At 42.5% G+C, this 21,835-nt stretch overlaps 1 protein-coding gene across 1 annotated transcript; it reads right to left on the minus strand.

Annotated features, from left to right (window-relative positions):
- Nucleotides 1–1,178: 1,178 nt before the first annotated feature.
- Nucleotides 1,179–18,617, minus strand: LOC113017935 (protein FAM107A). The gene is made up of 4 exons (XM_026161032.1): nt 18,566–18,617; nt 11,825–11,927; nt 1,760–1,901; nt 1,179–1,298 (listed from the first exon to the last, which is right to left on the minus strand). The coding sequence occupies exons 1-4, from the start codon at nt 18,615–18,617 to the stop codon at nt 1,179–1,181; spliced, it is 417 nt and encodes a 138-aa protein (XP_026016817.1).
- Nucleotides 18,618–21,835: the final 3,218 nt, after the last annotated feature.

A 21,835-nucleotide genomic window follows, 5' to 3' on the forward strand; every position in this document is an offset into this window, starting at 1 on the left:
ACATGAAAATTTTGCATGGATCCAATCTACTTAATATATGATCATCAATTACACAAACACTCCAACCACTTTCTGAACCAGCAAGGCTTCAGATGTCATCGGTGACATCACTCACCCTAATGAAGCAAGCCTCATGACGAAGAATCTTCATAAAAGACTTTCTGGTGACATGTTTTGTTTTTTCTTAAGGAAGTACAGGAGAACTTCTGTCGTTTAAAATATTTAATTTGCTTCAGCACTTGAAATTACAAGTTTACAGCGCTGGACCTCAGAGTGAAATCAGCCGTCTGTCTCACACAGAGGATGACCATCAGAGCGGGCTGTACAGTTTTATAAAACAAGAACAAACAAGTATTGTTATGACTGTCTTCTTCTGGGAAGCAAAGTGGCGGTCCTGCCGTCTCCCTGCGAATCTTCTCTCTCTGTTCACATCTGGCCTTGTCTCGTATCTGCTCTTCTCCTGGAATATAACAGAAAACTCCTCCCTGCCTAACCTTGATTAATATTATCCTACTGATTCTATCTATTATCTAAGTTCAGGATATTCTGAACCCTGATCCCTTGGCCCAGAAATATCATCCTGACTTTTAAACGGTATAATGTGTAAGCATGTTGCAAAACCCTCTGCACAATCACGATAATCCAATTCCCTCTTTAATGAGCACATAGCAATGTGTATAAAAACAGCTTTATTTAATCATTTTATTCCTAATACTGGATTTCTTGACACATACCCCGAAGCCTCAGCACAGTCCGTTCCATCACTAACAAGAGTTATTGGCCAAATTTTGTGAATTTTACATTTTGATTTGTATTTTTTTCCACTTCACAACAAAACATGCTAATTGTCCTGCAGTGTTCAGGATTTTATGTGCAACTGTTTGCAAAAACATCTGGTATTATTAAAACATAAACGTAGCAGTAATTTATAACAAGACTTCAATATAACTAAACAGCACAAGTTAAAGAACAGTTCCTATTTACATTTATGAATATCTTCTTTTTAAAAAGTATATAATATAGCACATGTAAAGTATAACAAAAATGTGTAACAATTTTGTATTAATTTTTTTTTCCTTTCTGTATTTCAACAACCAGTGTTTTTACATGTAAAGGACATCAGACATTGAATAAAGTGAAATGAAACAATAAATCTTTTCATATTTTTCAATAACAGTTCAAGAGTTTGCATTCTTCTCCTGGACCATGGTGTGGATCTTTCTTAAGTTCTGTCGGACTCGAACAAACTCCATCAGCTGGGATTCCTCTCGTACCTCCTCATCTTGTTTTCTCTCTCTCTAAGAGACAAAGAGAAGCACATAGAACTTATTATTGAAAATAAATGACAGAGAAAAAGTAACTTTTTCATGTCATAAAAAGGTCCTTTTTATGACATAATATGTTTATTGTTTATGAAATACATTCTGCGTGAATGTATGCAAATATTAAACGCATTGAGTAAGAAGTGCTTTAACTGAGTTCAGTCCGTTTGCGTTCTGTGTTAATAATGTTCTTCATGATATCTGAAATCCACTCATTTTATCTACAGTCCTTCCTTAGTACAATTATGTTTTATATAGTACCAAATCACAACAGCAGTAACCTCAGGGTGGTTTATATTGTAAGATAAATACCCTACAGTAGTCTTGGAGGAAATGGTCTTGAACCCTACTAGACACTGTTTATAATGGATGATCCGATTAAATGAAGGAACTTACTAAAAGTAGCTAAAGCTGGTGCAACACTTTAAGTTTACTACCTCATGCTGTTTCTGCTGACGTCTGAGTAGGACTTTCTCCAGAGGAGTCCTACTATGTTGTTCCTCATCCTGGTAACTCTGTTCCCTTTTCCTCCTCTCAAGCACCTGCTGAAGTTCTGATCTGCTGCTCAGAGCCAAACCCCTTTATCCATAAAGGAAGCAGAGAAAAACTGCAGTTAAGATGAGAATACGGGGCTGTTGAAATGCTACCACACCTACCAGCGGAAGGTGTTACATCAAGAGGAGGTGGGACCTAAGGAATCTTCAACACCTAAAATCTAGACTAACAAAGAAGCAACTAGTAGCTCAGTGTTCCAGCATCAGGAAGCAACTGTTATCACAACTGAAGATTGATGAGGTAAAACTCGAAAGCTACAGCAAGGGGGAGCCATGATGTCAGGTAAAGGCCTACTGGTAAAATCAGACCCTACTGACTGATTTACCAAGACTATGTGAAGTACCTGTTAGGTTTTGTATTGTTGATTGTCATTTATGCTTAGAAATATTTAACCATATATGCTTAGAGGTGTATAATCAATTGTGTAGTGATAGGACTGTGATCTTTAACAGGCTGCAAAGGCTTGGTGTGTATTCCACACTAGAATGCACACCCACATCCTTGGAGCACGAGAGAGGTCGTACCTTCTCTTATTGTTTTATGGTAGGATTAACGTAGTTGCATCTGTTCTAGTCTAAGTGCTTTTTGTTTAGATGAGCTGCAGGACTTCCTCACCGTGTTATCTAGGGTGAGGCTACCCTCTTCCTGACCAAGGATGTATGACCCTTTGATCAGCAGTACCACACACACACACACACACACACACACACACACACACACACACACACACACACACACACACACACACACACACACACACACAGTATTCTTTGTTCACATGTATACCTATGTGAGATGCTATATGTTAATGACCCTATGCATATTCATGTAACCACAATAAAAGGAGTGCTATGGGGAGCCTGGCTGAGAGTCTGGTGGAGGTCAAGTGGTGGGACGACACTTGGCTCTAGGCAGGTCTCCCTCATGCATGAGTAAACCAGAGAACTTTGGTGCCTTGTGTCTTGCTTTGCTGTGTAATTATATTGTCTTCAACGTTCCAGCGGATGGGTTCAAGTTACAAACCTATCAGTACCAACTACAGATGTATATGCAGCACAGACAATCTCTACTGCAACCATCACTGCAACCAAATAACTTATCTAAAACCACTGGAATGCTTGGTTACAAGGACCCACAATGAGGAGGACCCTCCATGGAGACGGATATGCGATGCCAAGATCAAGGCAACATGGGGAGAAATTCCAAAGCTAGCTATTGGAGCTGTAGAGCACTGCCAAGTAAAGACTCATATCCCTGGCTAGGATCATGAAGAGGTATACAATGGAGACAGAATTCAGGAAAGTCAAAGTCAGAGTAAACTTCATCCTGTCATCTCTGCTATATCCAGTGCAGCATACAGAGAAGCAAGACGACAGGGCTCCGGTTACATCAGTGGAAAAGGGCTAATAAATAGATATAAAAAGGAGTACGAAAAACAAATATACACTTAAGTCTTAGGGGATCAAGAGAAGTTACAATTTAGAGTTTGGAGTGGTTTAAAGTCACCAGCTTGTAAACCTGGAGTAAAACATTTGTCTATAAAGCAGCATGTGGCGGTGGTGCCAGTGTCCGGCAGCTCCGCCTCTGTCAGTGCGCCCCAGGGTGGCTGTGGCTACAATGTAGCTGCCATCACCAGTGTGTGAATGGGTGGATGTAGTGTGAAGCGCTTTGGGGTCCTTAGGGACTAGTAAAAGCGCTATACAAATACAGGCCATTTACCATTTACCATCTTACAGAGGGAGTGGTGTGTAAAGTGCAAAAGAGTCTGTTAACAGTTTGTGTGGGGGTGTGTTGTGGGGGGAGATGGGGGCCTGGTAGTGAGTTCAGGAGTCTGATGGCTTGTGGGAAAAAGCTATTCCGTAGTCTGGAGGATCAGGCCCCGATGCTGCGGTAGCGTCTGCCAAATGGAAGGAGAGAAAAGAGTCCATGTGAGGAGTGTGAGGGGTCAAGCACAATCCAGGAGGCCTTACTGATGCAGCTGCTTGGTCCAGGCTTGTACTGTGTGATGGCCTGAATGCCCTGCCATAAACTGCGTGAGTCTTTTGTGTTGTGGACGTGGCTCTGGATCTTTTGTGCATGCACACGCTTTGCATGTCGGATGGCGCGAGAGAGGTGGGCTCTGGCTGTTCTGAGAGCCGGTTTATCTCCAGACCGGAAAGCAGCATCTCTCTCTCTCAGACATGCACGTACTGCTGCAGTGAACCAGGGCTTCTCGTTGGTTCTCGTGGTGTGTTTTTGGAGACCATTACATCCTCTGTGCACTTACTGATGTAGCAGGTCACAGATTCAGTGAACTTGTCCAGGTCCAGGAGGCCGTTTCGTGTGGCTGCTTCTTTAAACATGCTCCCGTCTGTGCGCACGAAGTAGTCCTGAAGCGCTGCCAGCTACTCTCCACTGAGACATCCAAGGTATACTATCAGTGTATACAGCCCAACTGAGACCGAGCAATATCAGAAGAGCATATGGCAGAATGACACAACATATTGCACCAGTGCTTAGTGGCTAGTGGAGCTAAAAGCAGACTATAGTAACCTCCATAAACAGGATTGAGTATCCATCGCAGTGGCAGATATTCAAGTAGGTGTCCCAAGCAGGGGGAGATTGACAGTATCAGCCCCTGCGATGATCCACATCTACTGGCTAAAGAAAACAACAGATGCAGCAATTCAGCAGCAGAGGCTGGGGCTGAGTCATCCAGGACAGAGTTAATGAATTGAATGTGTTTTTCAACAGATTCGACACTGCAGTGAATGCTCACCCCCCAACAGCCTTACCTGTAGTCAGCTACATCCACAGCCATACCACTCTCTCTCCCTCCCTCCCTCTCCACATTGCACCGTTGCCTCCTGTAAAAGTCCTGACGCCCCTCTATCACCCCACCTATCTTTTTCACTCAAGACCAGGTTCAGAGACAAATGAGAAGACTCCACTCAGGCAAGTCTACTGGACCAGATGGGGTGAGTCCTGTCTCCTTAAGACCTGTGTCCCCACAGCCAAATGGGAACCGTGAAGCTGCCACTAGGAAAGCAGCAACCACAAAATATCTACAGACAGTAAGGCAAATCCTGAGATGTCAGCTGAGTGGGAAGAACAAGACAGAGGTGGGACCACGTCATTGTTTTGGATCCAAAGCAGCTGCTTTGAGGTACACTCGATCTGAGGAGGCTGCTCTAGCCATTCGCACACTGATAATGATTCCAAGAAATCTTTTGTTCAAAGATGCTTGGAAACTCCTTACCAGGCCATTCAGGAAATTGACTTGAGGCTTAAGTTTTTTAAGGTGGTGATTGAGGAACAGTATGGATGGACAGCACTAATTGCGACTTTGTTCTTACCTTGTGTCAAATATGTTGTTTCTTCAAAAGGTTACAAGATGTCCACCATCTTCAACAGGATAAAATAGGAAACTCAACACACATGCAAAGACACAGACTCAGAGAGACGGGCTTTACACAGTGACCTGACTACACTGGAAACAAGGGAACACACAGGCAGGGATAGCAAGACACAGAACAGAGGGAGCACAGAGAAACATGAGGGGCAAAGGGAAGAAAACCAAAACACCGACAGCAATAATGTGGCAAGTAAATAATAAACAATTCAACTCACTGGGTCGCAGACCATGACATAAACTTTATTATCTTTATTTTACTCCAAATCTAAAGGCTTTTCAAGTAAACAGTTTCAAGTTCAGTTCAAGTTGCAAGCCATCGGTGTAAAAGTCCAAGACAAGTCACAAGACTTTTTTCTTTTCAGTCATATGACTCAAGTCCACACCTCTGGAACAAGATCCCGGCAGTCAACACAGGACAATAAGGACAATAAGCTGGTGAAAGGAGGAAATAAAAGCCACTGACATCAATAGAATTAGAGTAGAATAGAATTCAACTTTATTGTCATTGCACATGTCACAGGTACAAGGCAACGAAATGCAGTTTGCATCCATCCAGAAGTGCTTTAGCCATGATATAGATATATTATAATATATATTAGCAATAATGTAGATATGTAAGTATATTACAGAAATATGTCTATTATGGTATGTTATAATACACAGTATGAAGGTATGTTATGAATATGCTATAACTTTAAGTACAGTATGTCCAGGCTGTAGTGAGTACAAGCTGTACAGGCTATGAACAGGATATAACTATGAAAAACTATACAGAATATGAAATAAAAAAATATACAGAAATCTGAGATATACAGCTATACAGAAATGGGAACTATGCAGGTTATAAACAGTTGTAGGATTAAAAATTATCGTATGTACAGAATGATTATTTACACAGAGCTATACAGTAGTGCAGTTAAGATAAGTGAGATATAATTCCTACAGAGGCTATATAAAGTGCTAGTGGTTGTGAATGGTGGTTCAGTCCATGTTATTATTGTGTGTTTGAGGGTACAGTTGTCCATTGTGGGTGTGTGTATGTTCAGTCCATGTGTTAACGTGGGTCAGATGTCAGGAGGCAGAGTTCAGGAGTCTGACAGCTGTGGGGAAGAAGCTGTTCCGGTACCTGGTGGTCTTAGTCCGGAGGCTCCTGTGGCGCCTCCCAGAGGGCAGGAGGGTGAAGAGTCCATGTGATGGGTGACTGGGGTCTTTGATGATTTTCCCAGCCCTTTTCAGACACTGCTTCCTGTAGATGTCTTTTATGGCAGGAAGTGGTGCTCCGGCGATGCGCTAGGCAGTTTTCACGACCCTCTGCAACGCCTTCCGGTCCGAGGCAGAGCAGTTCCCGTACCAGACTGTTATACATTTGGTCAGGATGCTCTCGATGGTGCAATGATAGAAGTTCACCAGGATGTCTGAGGACAGGTGGTTCTTCCTCAGAGTCCTCAAGAAGAAGAGGCACTGGTGAGCCTTCTTGACCAGCTTGGAGCAGTTGGTCGTCCAGATGAGATCCTCGGAGATGTGGACTCCCAGGAACTTGAAGCTGCTCACACGCTCCACAGCCGTCCCCTTAATGTGGATGGGTGGATGTGGGTCAGCATTCCTCCTGTAGTCCACGATGAGCTCCTTGGTCTTCTCGGTGTTAAGCAGCAGGTTGTTTCTGTCGCACCACTCAGCCAGACGATCCACCTCCTCCCTGTAGGCGGCCTCATCGTTGTCACTGATGAGGCCAATCACTGTGGTGTCATCTGCAAACTTAATGATGGTGTTGGAACCATCGGCAGGCCTGCAGTCATGGGTGAAGAGGGAGTAGAGGAAAGGGCTCATCACACAGCCTTGTGGTACACCGGTGTTCATTGTGATTGTAGATGAGCAGTGGTTATCCAGCCGGACATGTTGGGGGCGGTTGGTCAGGAAGTCCAGTGACCATTTGCAGATGAGGGAACTGATGCCCAGGTCTGTCAGTTTCCTGATGAGTTGTGAGGGGTGGATTGTATTGAATGCTGAACTGAAGTCTATAAACAGCATTCTGGCGTAGGCGTTGTTGTTGTCCAGGTGTGAGAGGACAGAGTGCAGTGCGATGGAGACTGCATCCTCTGTGCTCCTGTTCTGGCGGTATGCGAATTGGTGGGGGTTCAGGGTGGGGGGGAGACAGGATTTGAAGTGTGCTTCATCACTTAGTGATGATGGGGGTGAGTGCTACTGGGCGGTAATCATTGAGGCAAGATGGGTTGGAGTTTTTGGGTATCGGGACGATGGAGGTGGATTTGAAGCAGGCCGGTACCACAGCGTGGGCCAAGGACAGGTTGAATATGTCTGTGAGCACTCCTGCAAGCTCCCCAGAACACGCTCTGAGAACACACCCGGGGATGCCATCAGGACCTGCCGCCTTTTGGACATTGATCCTGCTCAGCACCGCTCCTACATCGGTGGGGGAGAGAGTCAGAGGTTGGTGGTCTGGCGTCACGTCTGCTTTGGTTGTGATTGTGGGGTTCCCTCGCTCAAAACGAGCATAAAAGTTGTTGAGCTTGTTGAGGAAGGAGACATCGGAGGATGCGGGGGAGGGTTTGGTGGTCCTGTAGTCTGTAATGGTCTGGAGTCCTTGCCACATGCGTCGGGGGTTGGAGTTGGAGAAGTGTTCTTCTACCTTCTTTTTGTAATGGTGTTTGGCTTTTTTGATGCCCTTCTTTAGATTAGCCCTGGCTGTACTGTAGGCGTGTGCATCTCCTGACCTAAAGGCGGTGTTGCGGGCCTTCAGGAGGAGATGAACATCCCGGTTCATCCAAGGCTTCTGGTTGGGGTACATGGTGATACGTTTCTGGGTGGTGACACTGTCTGTGGTTTTGGAGATGTACTCCAGTACAGATGAGGCGTACTGGTCCAGGTCTGTGTGAGTGAACGTATTCCAGTCTGTGTTTTTAAATCTGTCCTGGAGCACTGCGTCTGTCCCCTCTGGCCACACTTTAATTGTCCTCACAGCAGGTTTCACACGTTAGATGAGTGGTGAATACCGAGGTGTGAGGAACAGGGAGACATGGTCCGATTGTCCAATGTGGGGGAGGGGTGTTGCTTTGTAGGCTCCAGCCAGGTTGGAATAAACACGGTCTAAAGTCTTGTCTCCTCTGGTGTGGCAGGAGACTCCGCATTAGGTGAGCAGTGACTCTCAATAGTAGTGGAGTTCATGCACCAAGCATTGTTAATATAAATGCACAAACCTCCACCTCTGGTCTTGCCGGAGTCATCTGCTAGCCTGTCGGCTCGGTGTGTGTGGCGTCCTGCTAACTCGATAGCATTGTCCGGGCAGCTGTTGTTCAACCATGTTTCAGTGAAAAACATGACATTTGAGTCCATAATCCGTCTGTTGTTAGTGATGGAGAGCCATATCTCATCCATTTTGTTTGCCAGAGAACGGACATTGGCGAGGAAAATACTGTTGTTAGCTTTAGCTTAGCCCTTAGCCCATAGCCCTCCGCGCCTACCTCGCCTTTGTTTACGTTCTCGGCGCCGTCTGCGTGCACTTCCGCCCGGCCGGGGAGAGTGGGCAGCCTCTGGTGTTCTGGAGATCTCTGGGATGAGTCGGAGATCGGCGATAAAACTGTTGGAGTTATGAGTCCAGATGTCCAGAAGCTCTTGTCTGCTGTAGGTCAGCAACGCACAGCAATTCTGGATGAATAATCCGGTTAAAAGTAGATTAAAAAAACGCTAAATAGCAGATTCTGGAGAGACACTGAGCCTCGTGTTCACGCGCCGCCATCTTGGTCCTTGGTCAAGACAAGAAAGCTCCTTACCCGCTGTGGGTTTCAACCGAAATCCAGTGCTCTAAGATGCTAAATAGAACGAAGGTGCCCGCGGAGTGTCAGAAAATTTTTCAAATGAAAAATCTGACACTAGAATTATTGCAGTGGCCTACTAACCCCTTAAACTGTCAAAACACTACACAAGACAAAAGGTGGATGAATTCTTTCTTGGTTAAGACAAACTTCATCACAACAACTTGCCAGGTCAAGAACACTATTGAGACAGATGTATCACTGTCCATCTATGGACACCAATCTAAAAGAGCCTGCTCTGTTCTGGAAAGCATTTTTTAGCTTGACGAAACCAAGATAACCTTGTATGGCTGCAAATAAAACAGGATCACTGGGGTTTATGTGACAACAGATAAAAATAACAAAAGCTAACAAAAATCAATGCAAATGTGAACTTCATTAGCTTCCTGCTCAGAAGACCAGGGTTCTACAGCTGGCATTTTCTTGTGACCACCTTTAACCAGCAATAAACCCTTACTAAGACAACACTAAGACAAACTAAGACAACAAACACGTACAGTTACCCAGAACACAATCTCTGAAACCTGCTGGAAAAACGGTCCCCCCATTTAAATCAACAATAGTGGGACTCACTAAGTCGAGAATCTAAAATAAAAAGCTAGAACTAACTTACATGTGTTGACAACATACAAAACCCCTCTCTCTGGAGAATTAACTTTTACTTGGTGCTTCCAAAAAGCATTCAAAGCTATGAACGAGCCCACATGTGTTACAAAGTTGGCTCAAAATTGACAACAAAGAACAGAGACTGTACAGACAAAGCTTAGCTTGCTCATTTAGTTTATTTAACAAAGAAATCATGAACTATCACATGGGTAATGGTAGATATCAGTGGAAAAATGTCCCGAACAGATGATTGTAAAGATACAGTGGGGCAAAAAAGTATTTAGTCAGCCACCGATTGTGCAAGTTCCCCCACCTAAAATGATGACAGAGGTCAGTAATTTGCACCAGAGGTACACTTCAACTGTGAGAGACAGAATGTGAAAAAAAAAATCCATGAATCCACATGGTAGGATTTGTAAAGAATTTATTCGTAAATCAGGGTGGAAAATAAGTATTTGGTCAATAACAAAAATACAACTCAATACTTTGTAACATAACCTTTGTTGGCAATAACAGAGGTCAAACGTTTACTATAGGTCTTTACCAGGTTTGCACACACAGTAGCTGGTATTTTGGCCCATTCCTCCATGCAGATCTTCTCGAGAGCAGTGATGTTTTGGGGCTGTCGCCGAGCAACACGGACTTTCAACTCCCGCCACAGATTTTCTATGGGGTTGAGGTCTGGAGACTGGCTAGGCCACTCCAGGACTTTCAAATGCTTCTTACGGAGCCACTCCTTTGTTGCCCGGGCGGTGTGTTTTGGATCATTGTCATGTTGGAAGACCCAGCCTCGTTTCATCTTCAAAGTTCTCACTGATGGAAGGAGGTTTTGGCTCAAAATCTCACGATACATGGCCCCATTCATTCTGTCCTTAACACGGATCAGTCGTCCTGTCCCCTTGGCAGAAAAACAGCCCCATAGGATGATGTTTCCACCCCCATGCTTCACAGTAGGTATGGTGTTCTTGGGATGCAACTCAGTATTCTTCTTCCTCCAAACACGACGAGTTGAGTTTATACCCAAAAGTTCTACTTTGGTTTCATCTGACCACATGACATTCTCCCAATCCTCTGCTGTATCATCCATGTGCTCTCTGGCAAACTTCAGACGGGCCTGGACATGCACTGGCTTCAGCAGCGGAACACGTCTGGCACTGCGGGATTTGATTCCCTGCCGTTGTAGTGTGTTACTGATGGTGACCTTTGTTACTTTGGTCCCAGCTCTCTGCAGGTCATTCACCAGGTCCCCCCGTGTGGTTCTGGGATCTTTGCTCACCGTTCTCATGATCATTTTGACCCCACGGGATGAGATCTTGCGTGGAGCCCCAGATCGAGGGAGATTATCAGTGGTCTTGTATGTCTTCCATTTTCTGATGATTGCTCCCACAGTTGATTTTTTCACACCAAGCTGCTTGCCTATTGTAGATTCACTCTTCCCAGTCTGGTGCAGGTCTACAATACTTTTCCTGGTGTCCTTCGAAAGCTCTTTGGTCTTGGCCATGGCGGAGTTTGGAGTCTGACTGTTTGAGGCTGTGGACGGGTGTCTTTTATACAGATGATGAGTTCAAACAGGTGCCATTCATACAGGTAACGAGTGGGGGACAGAAAAGCGTCTTACAGAAGACGTTACAGGTCTGTGAGAGCCAGAGATTTTCCATGTTTGAGGTGACCAAATACTTATTTTCCACCCTAATTTACGAATAAATTCTTTACAAATCCTACCATGTGAATTCATGGATTTTTTTTTCACATTCTGTCTCTCACAGTTGAAGTGTACCTCTGGTGCAAATTACTGACCTCTGTCATCATTTTAAGTGGGGGAACTTGCACAATCGGTGGCTGACTAAATACTTTTTTGCCCCACTGTATGTGCAACATGTTGAAAGAAGTTGCCTGTAAAAACAGACTCGCCCTCAGGTGACCCTTGAAGAACAGGTGAAGACTTGCAATGTAATGTACTCCCACCTATAGTGTGGTGTAGCACTTTTCTAGTCTTACTGACCACTCGCAGTAATTTAGACTACAAGTCACATTTGTGTGTGATAAAAAATGATGAACAGACCGCATTAGACTTCATTCAAATGTTAGAAAATATTTGGTTTTCATATGGTACCTACTTCTTATGTGCCAGGAGCAGTTCCTTGTGGAGTGCATCGTGAGCCCTGGAAGCCTTCATGGGTTTTGAGTGCTCTACACAGGCGCCAGATTTGACTCCATTATCTGACACAGAAATGATAATTAAAAAAACAAAACAAAAGAAAAAATGTTAAAGGAGTAGCTCAAAGGAATGACAGATGCAAATATCTAAACTCGCTCTGCACACGCAAACAGATATTTCATCTGTGACATTTGTGAGGTTTCCTCAAACACAGTCCGACAGTCTTGTTGCTGTTGAACAACAAAATGTTTAAAAATGTCGGAAGTTTACCTGGTGATATTCCCAGGCAGGAGGCGATTGTGAGAACAGCAAACAATTAACACCACGCCGATGCTGTTCACAGGACAGCAAGAGTAACGATCAGGAGAATCTAGTCTTCGTTATTATTCCCCTCGTACGTGTTATTACTGCGATTTCAGTGTTTTCACTTCACAGCTAAAGTGTGCAGTTTACTTTGTGTGCACTCAAATGGAGTCGAGTCAATTACCACCACCTGTGGCTGAGTACCATAGCCTACAGCCAGATTAACTTGTGACACACATCTGCACCTGGCTCTGTCACCACGTTTGAATTCGTTTCATGCACAGCACATTTGTAACTTTTAATTTTGCCTGTTTTTGTGTCTTGCAAATAAACCTTTAAACTAAATAGAATTATATTATGTATTTATTTTTGACCTACAATAAGAAATGCCAAATTATATACACAAGTTTAGAGAAATCGCCACTCGTGTTGTTCATCATGATTTTAATGTTCTTTACCATAACAAAGAAATACGTCTTGAACAAATAAATTACACATTAGTGTTATAACATCACATCCTGTAAGCATAGTCTGACTGTGTCATTTCACTGGAAATGAACATTTTCACCCAATAAAGGTAATTCATCAACATGGCTGGAGAGAGTTGGTGGTTTAAAATCTCTAGCTTTTGGTAAATAATTATCTGAATCTTACAACCAAAGTGGTCATCTGATGTAAAATGTATAGAAATCATACTTATATACCAACAAGGCAGTGTACATCACTGTTGCAACAGCGTTGGTTTATGGCTTTTCTGATAATACCTGGTGGGCTGGTCTTGAGTCAAAGTACCCGGGCCAATTTTTTGTCCCACTCCAGCTCGCCCTCCCACTTATGCTGGCTAGATGAAACAAGAAATCATTCATGCCTGTACATCTCTCTGTACATCTGCCTAAAAGCACAAGTATACACTGCAATAGTTGTACAATCCTTTATCGACCAAGCATCATTTAAGCCACCTGGACTTATATGGTAATTTTGGCTGGAAAAAGACCAGAAATCATATTATAAACAAATGCGTTTGTCCCCTTTTTTCAGAATAAACTCAGCTTTCAATATCTGGCCTCATTTTATATTATTGTATTGTTATGATGGAAACACAGTTTAAATTCGAAAAACAACAACAAACGGACTCTGTTTTTTCAGATTTATAGTTAAGTGGAAACAGGAACAAAATGCAACACAACATCAACTTTAAATGTGAACTACACTAAATATGTACAAAAACGTTTTTGAGCCTACTCAGTTTTATAAATCAGTTTTTTGGTGCGTTGCCACTTCTCCACACCCGCCTCTCTGCTCCGTGCGTCATCAATTCTTACTTGTGATTGCACTGTTATTGCATGCGCTTTCTAATGATGCACCATAAAGTTTCGTAAAGCTTGTCTTCTCGTCTTTCAGTAACCGTTTGAAGTGTCTCTCTAGTCCAAATGGTCGAGGAGTTACGTTAGTATGAAGCGCACATGGTAAAACCTAGGCTGTGTTGACTTTTCTTTTTTCAGACAGCAGTAGCTTGTGAACACTGTGTGCTACCATAATACACCAAAGATCCCTGTAAAGCACAGCTTCTCTTCTTTTTGAAACTTTTCAATAAATTAATATCTGCACATCCTCTAAGAAGAGAAAATAGTTGTTAATTTGTTTGAGGGGCACCTTGTGTCCTTTGTTGGGATATTTATATATTAAAGCTCTTTGTATTGTTAGAGCTACTTTGTAATTACAATGAACATGTGTTACACTGGACATTAGGCACACAAAGAACTACAAAACACAGAAGCATGTGACTGATAATATTGTATATGAGTAATATTTAGACTTAGACAGTATTAATTACTTAAAATTAGTAACAGATAATCTCAAATAAAAATATTGTATAAAATAATCAATTCAAATTATTCAGTGCAAAACAATACTGAAGGTAACACAGCTGATCAACTGCAAGTGAAAAGTCACACAAACAATGACTATATGGCTAAACACTGAGTACAAAGTCAGTCTGCCTTTACCTAACTTGTAACATCTACAAAATGTAGCCTAAATTCATCACAGAAGTTAAGGTCACATCAAACAAAAAGACAGTATTCACACCTAGTTATCAGCTACAAGTATCCATAATATTTTGGTGTGCATGTACATAACAACGATGAACAACTAGAACATATTTGATTCACTCAGAAAATGAAAGCTATACGCTTCAAAAAGTAAACTGTTGGATTAACAAGAAAAAATAATATGTACATCAGTTGCACACAATAAGTTTTGGTTAGTCAACATTAATGTTCTGATTTATAGCTGCACAACTCTTTTACATGCTAAATGAACATGATTTTTATATGATATTTATTATGTTTTTCAGTCATTTACAGTTATTGCATGTAAATATAACACAAAATGTTTGTTTATGTTTAACCTTTTTATGTTCAGTGTATTTAGTTATCTTATGTTAAACCAATATAATGACTTAATTTTAATAATTATTATATATATGTATTTGTCTTGCTAATCTCAAATTACAGATAAATATCAGTTGGTCTACAGGCTCACATCTGCAGATGATAAATACATTTTGTACATCATTTGGTTTAAATAAATATCTCTGAGATATTAATTCTAAACACTTTAAAAACAGCAAGGCAATGAACAAAAACATGTGTCTTTAACCAGTTATCTGTATTTTCTCAGTATTGCAGAATTACAAAACTGGACTTACACTTAACACTGTAAGCATGTGACACTCTTTTTTTGAACTGTAATACAACACAGCACTGAGAAAACCTGCTGCTCTCGAGCAAGAAAAGCTACAACAGGAAAGTTACTAAACTGTCTCATAGCAAAGTAGTAAAGTGGGACGCGGCCCAAGACCAAGCTGCCATAGTACCTCAAAAGTAACCTTCAGCTCAGGAGAGTATCCAGAGCTACAAGGTAAGTGTTCAATACGCCGAATAACAGCAGCAGCTATTGCACTGACAGTTTACTGTAACTAGTCAGTCATTGTCAGTCACTGTCATTGTGTATAAACGGTGGAAGATGTAGGTCCAGCAAGAAGTGAGCAGTTTTCTAAATGCTGTGCGTGCTGTTGGTTGTCCCACAAACTGGAGTATGCCCAGTCTTGTCTATGGTGAACATGCAGCTAGCATGGAGCAAGCTTTCATTTAATTTGATTTAGTATATTTTCAGTGCTTGCAAACAGGATACACAACATTTGGATAACTGTTACACTACATCTGGGGTCTGTGTAGATTCCCCTGACCGCAGAAACTACAGGGTGGGCCATTTATATGGATACACCGTAATAACATGGGAATGGTTGGTGATATTAAAGTCCTGTTTGTGGCACATTAGTATATGTGAGGGGGCAAACTCCTCAAGATGGGTGGTGACCATGGTGGCCATTTAGAAGTCGGCCATCTTGGATACAACTTTTGTTTCTTCAACAGGAAGAGGGCCATGTGACACATCAGACTTATTGGTAATGTCACAAGAAAAACAATGGTGTGCTTGGTTTCAACGTAACTTTATTCTTTCATGAGTTATTTACAAGTTTCTCTTTGTTCACAGCCATTGACATGTCGGAGAGGTTAACAAGTGAGGAGCGGATCGAAATTGTGTTGATATCTGGTGAACGCAGTAACCGGGTCATTGCAGCAGATTTCAATGCAAGACACCCTACGAGACCACCCATCTCCCATGCTACAGTTAGCAAACTGCTTGCTAAGTTTCGTGAAACTGGTTCAGTGTTGGATTTGCCAAAATGTGGACGCAAGAAAACTGTCACTAATGAAGAAACATCAGTGGCTGTCCTAGCTTCATTCAGCAAGAGCCCACAGCGTAGCACTCGCCACATGTCACTGGAGAGTGGCATTAGTCGAACATCCCTTGGGCGGATATTAGCTACTCACAAATGGCACCCTTACAAACTCCAGCTACTGCAGCATCTCAACGAGGATGACCCAGATCGGCGCACAGAATTTGCAGAATGGGCAAAACAAAAATTGGAACAGGACCCTCAGTTCCCACATTGGATGGATCCCTCCAAGACTGTTGGTACAACAAAAGTGATGGTTTGGTGTGGTATATGGGGTACAACGATAGTGGGTCCATTCTTCATCAATGGAAAACTCAAGGCCACTGGATATTTGAAATTGCTACATGATGATGGCTTTGCAAGCTCCTTTGACTACGATGACCTGGATGACTGAGAACCTTCACAGACATACATGATGATGTGTTTCCCTCTTTATGCACTGAAGCTGGCACGTTCCCTGAGTTTTTACAGCAAGATGGTGCACCACCACATTATGGGTGCCAGGTCCGAGCATTCCTAGATGAACAGTTTCCTGGAAAGTGGATTGGTCGTCGTGGGCCAGTTGAATGGCCTCCAAGGTCTCCCGATCTGACCCCCTTAGACTTTTATCTTTGGGGTCATCTGAAGGCAATTGTCTACGGTGTGAAGATACGAGATGTGCAGCACCTGGAGCTACGGATACTGGATGCCTGTGCTGGCATTTCTCCTGCGGTGTTGCTATCAGTGTGTGAAGAGTGGGAGAAGAGGGTTGCATTGACAATCCAACACAATGGGCAGCACATTGGACACATTTTATAAGTGGTCAGAAACTTGTAAATAACTCATGAAAGAATAAAGTTACGTTGAAACCAAGCACGCCATTGTTTTTCTTGTGACATTACCAACAAGTTTGATGTGTCACATGGCCCTCTTCCTATTGAAGAAACAAAAGTTGCATCCAAGATGGCCGACTTCTAAATGGCCACCATGGTCACCGCCCATCTTGAGGAGTTTGCCCCCTCACATATACTAATGTGCCACAAACAGGACTTTAATATCACCAACCATTCCCATGTTATTACGGTGTATCCATATAAGTGGCCCACCCTGTAGTTTCTGCAGTTCTGCATGTTTATCGTGCCCAAGGCTGTGTGTGGATATTGTTACTGCTGACATACTTTCAAAGGAGCAGCTACATTAATAATAATAATTTTGTAATTGTTGCTGGTAACACCAGACACTGATAAAAGTTTATAATGGTCTGTTAATTTAGCTTTAAAAATGTAAATAATCTTAACTCACATTATATTTGAATATTTCTGATTTGATTCTCACACCAATTGACAATGGTTAACATTAGCTAACCGGTGCCTTACGTTGCTCCTGGCCAGCCAACATACTAGTAAAAAAAATGTTACCGCCAAATGTTACTTATATATAAAGGGTCTACGCTCTTTCTCATTGGTATTTTAGCTTTAAATTTGTATTTACCTGTAAAGTGTAGATCTCCAGACCACAATAAAGTTTCCAAACAATGGTGAACTGAGCTGCTGTCCAGGGGGCGGAGCTTCCAGAGAAAACGCATATATATGACAATTACAAGACTAAATTATGTTTAGATGACAAATTTAAGTTACTCATCTCGGATATATGATGTTCTTATATGCAGATTCAACAACCACGCAAAGCAGAGCTGGCAGCAGCCTGCTTTGTACACTGGTCTCCCATCAGTGAAAGACCAGAGGTTATGACAGCTATGTTTGAGATGAAAGCAAACTGATCGCTTTATTTTGGTACATTTTATTTTGTCTCTTTTTCCGATTTGACAAGGTAAGCACATGAGTCGTATGTGTTGGGTTGATGTTACAGCAGAGATGAGAGACAGAAGGGCAGTTTAGGTGATTCTTGGTGCATGCAAATCACGATAAAGAGTAGTACGCGTGAACCTAGACTGAAGTCACAGCTGCTGTTGCATACCAAATAGCAACTTATAGGGCACAGGGAATGGGGATGACTGATTCAGTATCATGAAAAGCGAGACTTGAAATGTGAGTCGATAGCAGACAGAGAAACAGTAGTGTGGAAACTGATAGCTAAAGTAGAAATGCATAATTGATGTTGTCATTGAGTAGGTGTATATGTAAATGCTTCACCCCAGTGCAGATAAGAAATGGTTACTTGACAGAGATTAAATGTAAAAATGATCATCTATCGCACTTACAAAACTACAAAATGTAGAAAGTAAAGAAATGCTTCTTGCCTAACGATGCCAGATCATGAAGAAAAATGCAGACAAGAATTTACATTTTGTAATTTGCACTGATGTTGCTCTGTTATGTTAGTTTTCTATAAAACAGAATAACAGTTACACATTCTGACACAGAAAGATATTCAATATGATACAGATAAAATATAACAGATGATATAAAGTCAGAAATGTGAAATGTGCAGACCTGCATCCAGGTATTCTATCAGGCGTGTCTAAGAAGCTGTTAAAATGAAAAATTGTCATGTATGATGTGACAGTTGGACATAGTGCCGCTCCATGCAGCTCTACATAGTTTATATACAGCAGCCAAAGTAAAAGGGAAAGGATGCCGGATTTAGCCCTACCTTTGCTGCATTGTTCCTTCCTGAGAGCTTGTTGTTTGAGGACATCAGCCATAGTGTGGAGCTGACAGGCAGTGATACTGAGACTAGTGTTACTTGAGAGCCTTAAATGTGGCCCTCATTGTTCAGTGCCTCTTGGTCAGAAAGTGTTTGAGAAGTCGAACTGCGTTTGTGAAAACAGCGCTGTTGCATTTTTCAACTTATGACAAAGTATTCAAGACATCATTGGGGGACTCTTGAAAATATGTTCCTGCGTGCAAAAATTGTGCAACAGTGTTACAGTACAGTCCTGATCAAAAGTTTAGACCACATGCCTTTAAAAGGTCAAATCTGTGCAAAAATAAGGATTTTTGTGGCTTTGGAGTGGATTGGATCAATCCTTTTTAGAGAGAGGGACTTACCATCAAATAGATGATTTTCTTCTAAGCCCATTTCATTTAATTTAGAGAGGCTCACCTTGTGCATGTTTAAAGGGATGTCGAAACCCAGGATGGGGGGCACGGCAGACCCACGACCAGGCCGGCAAGGCGAGGAGCTGGCCCGAATGGTGGCTGAAATGGCGACTACCCAGTGGAGTTGGTGCCTGTACGGGGAAGTCTGTGCGACCGAAGGCAAAGGTCGACGCGTGGTTGTGGTCTTGTCCTGCCTTCATTATTGTGGTTTATGTGCTCTTGGGTGGTGTTTTTCTGTTGGCTGTGTGCAGGAGGATGGAGGCTGGCCTGTGCTGGCAGACATAGGTACCAGGCTAGTAGTCTAGCTGCACCTAGGTGGGTCTGGGGCAGGCTTGGGGTTCTGTGTGTGCTCCACCTCCAGGCTGGGGCTCTGGCTGGGCCTTGGGGGCATGGGTCCGGGTTGGTGTGTGGCACTTGGCCCCAGCGTCTGTGGGGCTTGGCAGTACCCCTGGTCCAAGGGCAGGCTGTTGCCCTTGGTGGATTCCAGGGAACGGGAGTGCCTACCAGGGTCGGCGGGGTTGCTGGGTCCAGGGAGGGGGGACTTTACATAGAGTATGAGAATGTTGGTGTGTGTACAGTGTTCACTTCTGTTTGTCTCCATGTTGGGTGCGTGCTGAGTATTTGCATATGTGTGCATGAGGGTGGCAATGCATGTTTGTGTCTGTGTGTGCCTGTTTGTCTGTGTTTATTGATGGATGGATGGATGGATGGATGGATGGATGGATGGATGGATGGATGGATGGATGGATGGATGGGCTGACTTTTATGGTTTCTTGACTGACATTATGCTTTATATGATGGTGTCCTCATTGTTAGGGATTTTAATGTTCACGTTCTATTAATGAGCCAGTGGCAAAGGACTTTGTAAACATCACGGACACTTTTAACCTTGTGTCTCATTCCACACATAAGGGCGGACACACACTTGATCTTCATTTATGTTCTTTTCTCAACTTGTGATGCAGTGTTCTCTGATCATGTTCCTGTGTTATTTGAAGTTCCTCTTTCCTGTACCACAGTTTTTTTTAAATATGTTTGATTGTTTGTGCTTTTCTTATTTGTGCCTATACCACAGTTGAACCGCACTCTCCTGCTCGCTGTAGGCGCCAGTATACCCTCTGTATTGCTTCACGACATCATCACAGATTCAGCCACTACCTGCTGCTTCTGGCCATTTGCACTCTACTCCTGCACTCCGTAGACATTGAGGGTTCTTGGGAGGGGTTGAGCTGACACCAGCTGTTGTCTGGCAAACGGTCATTGGCATCATGCCCCCCACCCCCCTTCGCCTCTCTGGGGCTGCAGGCTGGCCCGGTCGGGGGTCTGGTGGGCTGCTCTGCTGCTGCGTAGGCTGGGGTAATTGTCATGCTTAGTACTGGCACAAGATGGTGCTAAACATATTCTAAAAATTCTAACTTTAAGCACTTATTCCCTAAATCCAGTTTTTGAGAGCAGGGCTCCACGCTTCAAATAGTCTTCACACATGTGGAGTTTCATGTCCACTTTAACCCTGCATTTCAACATACAACTACTTGTATAGATGCCCTTCTCCACGTTAAACAGATAAGGGCATCTATTACATTTTAAAACAGAGAAGGTGGACAGATACCCCACCTGCACTTTAATATCAACATATCAATGAAAAAACATCGTTGGCTAAATGTACAACATGTAAACAGCTTTTTTGCTAATACATAATTCACTTTTAATCATCCTGTAGATATATACAGTGAACCATGTCACACAGTGCTCCCTTAATTTCAGATGTGCTTTTATTTTAAAGTAAAATTTACTTTTTAAAATTATGATGTAGGCCTGTGTTTCTGAGCTGATTAAAAGCTTTGAAAAGCGTTGTTAATCTGTAGAGCCAGCACCCCAATACTGGAAATCTGAATCGGCTCTTTGTTTAAGAAATCCTAATGTTTGCTCCTGTGAGTATTACCGGTACCCAGTAGTCTTTGAAGAAGTTAGATGGAGCTGCTGGGTGAGGGGACTCCCCCAGTTCTAACTGCCTCTATCCTCCAGATGTCTACCCTGCCTACTCTGATAAAAACCCAGTGGTCATGAATAGCTTTGCAGGCCCAGTATTTCACCAGCCACACTGTTGCAGAAGCTCCCTTCTACATAGGTGGACTTGGTGGATTCAATTTAGTGGCTTGGAAAACTAAGCTCCAAGGTGATACTGTTTATTCAAAGGCTAATACTCAGATTTTTAAAAAGGGAATGTCCACAATTTAGACTTTCTGAAGATTGTTTTAGTAAAGCAATTTAGCAGGAGCAAAGCAAACAACAAACCAAGTAATAATAATAATCACATAATAATCAAATGACTTGAATTATACTTATCTAATTAACCTACTCTAAGCTAACACTGATTTTGTTCTGATCTTTGAGAGGAGAGAGACTGAGGAGAGAACAGGCACGCCTTGGCCACCGACGCACTTATGTGTCTTTCATGCTGATAACAATAATAATCCAACAGGAAAACAGCAAAACTTGTAAATTCAGTCCATCAATAATAACATTGATAGAGTCACTAGCGTTTTGTTTTTATAAGACGTTGTTTTTATGTATCTAATGATATTAGGATTCAACTGTATTGTATAAATACACATGTATAAATACGGGATAGTAAAATACAGTTTGCATCTAATCAGAAGTGCAAGAGCAGTAAGTGCAACAGGAGCAGATTATACACAGAGTGGGGGGATAACAGGTGGGAATAGTTATGAACAGATTATGTACAAATAAGTATACAGATGTTTATATAGAGACAGCATATACAGATGCACTGATATGTCTTTTGTTTTCAAATAGATTT

The sequence above is a fragment of the Astatotilapia calliptera genome, chromosome 3 (genome assembly GCF_900246225.1).
Source record: "Astatotilapia calliptera chromosome 3, fAstCal1.2, whole genome shotgun sequence".
Lineage (NCBI taxonomy): Eukaryota > Metazoa > Chordata > Actinopteri > Cichliformes > Cichlidae > Astatotilapia > Astatotilapia calliptera.

Coding starts and splice junctions, on each gene's coding strand:
- LOC113017935 (XM_026161032.1), bottom strand. CDS start 18,617: ATGGCTGATGTCCTCAAACAACAAGCTCTCAGGAAGGAACAATGCAGC. Junction 11,928..18,565: donor GAAGGAACAATGCAGCAAAG/GTAGGGCTAAAT, acceptor TTTCTGTGTCAG/ATAATGGAGTCAAATCTGGC. Junction 1,902..11,824: donor CTGCTCCTGGCACATAAGAA/GTAGGTACCATA, acceptor TTATGGATAAAG/GGGTTTGGCTCTGAGCAGCA.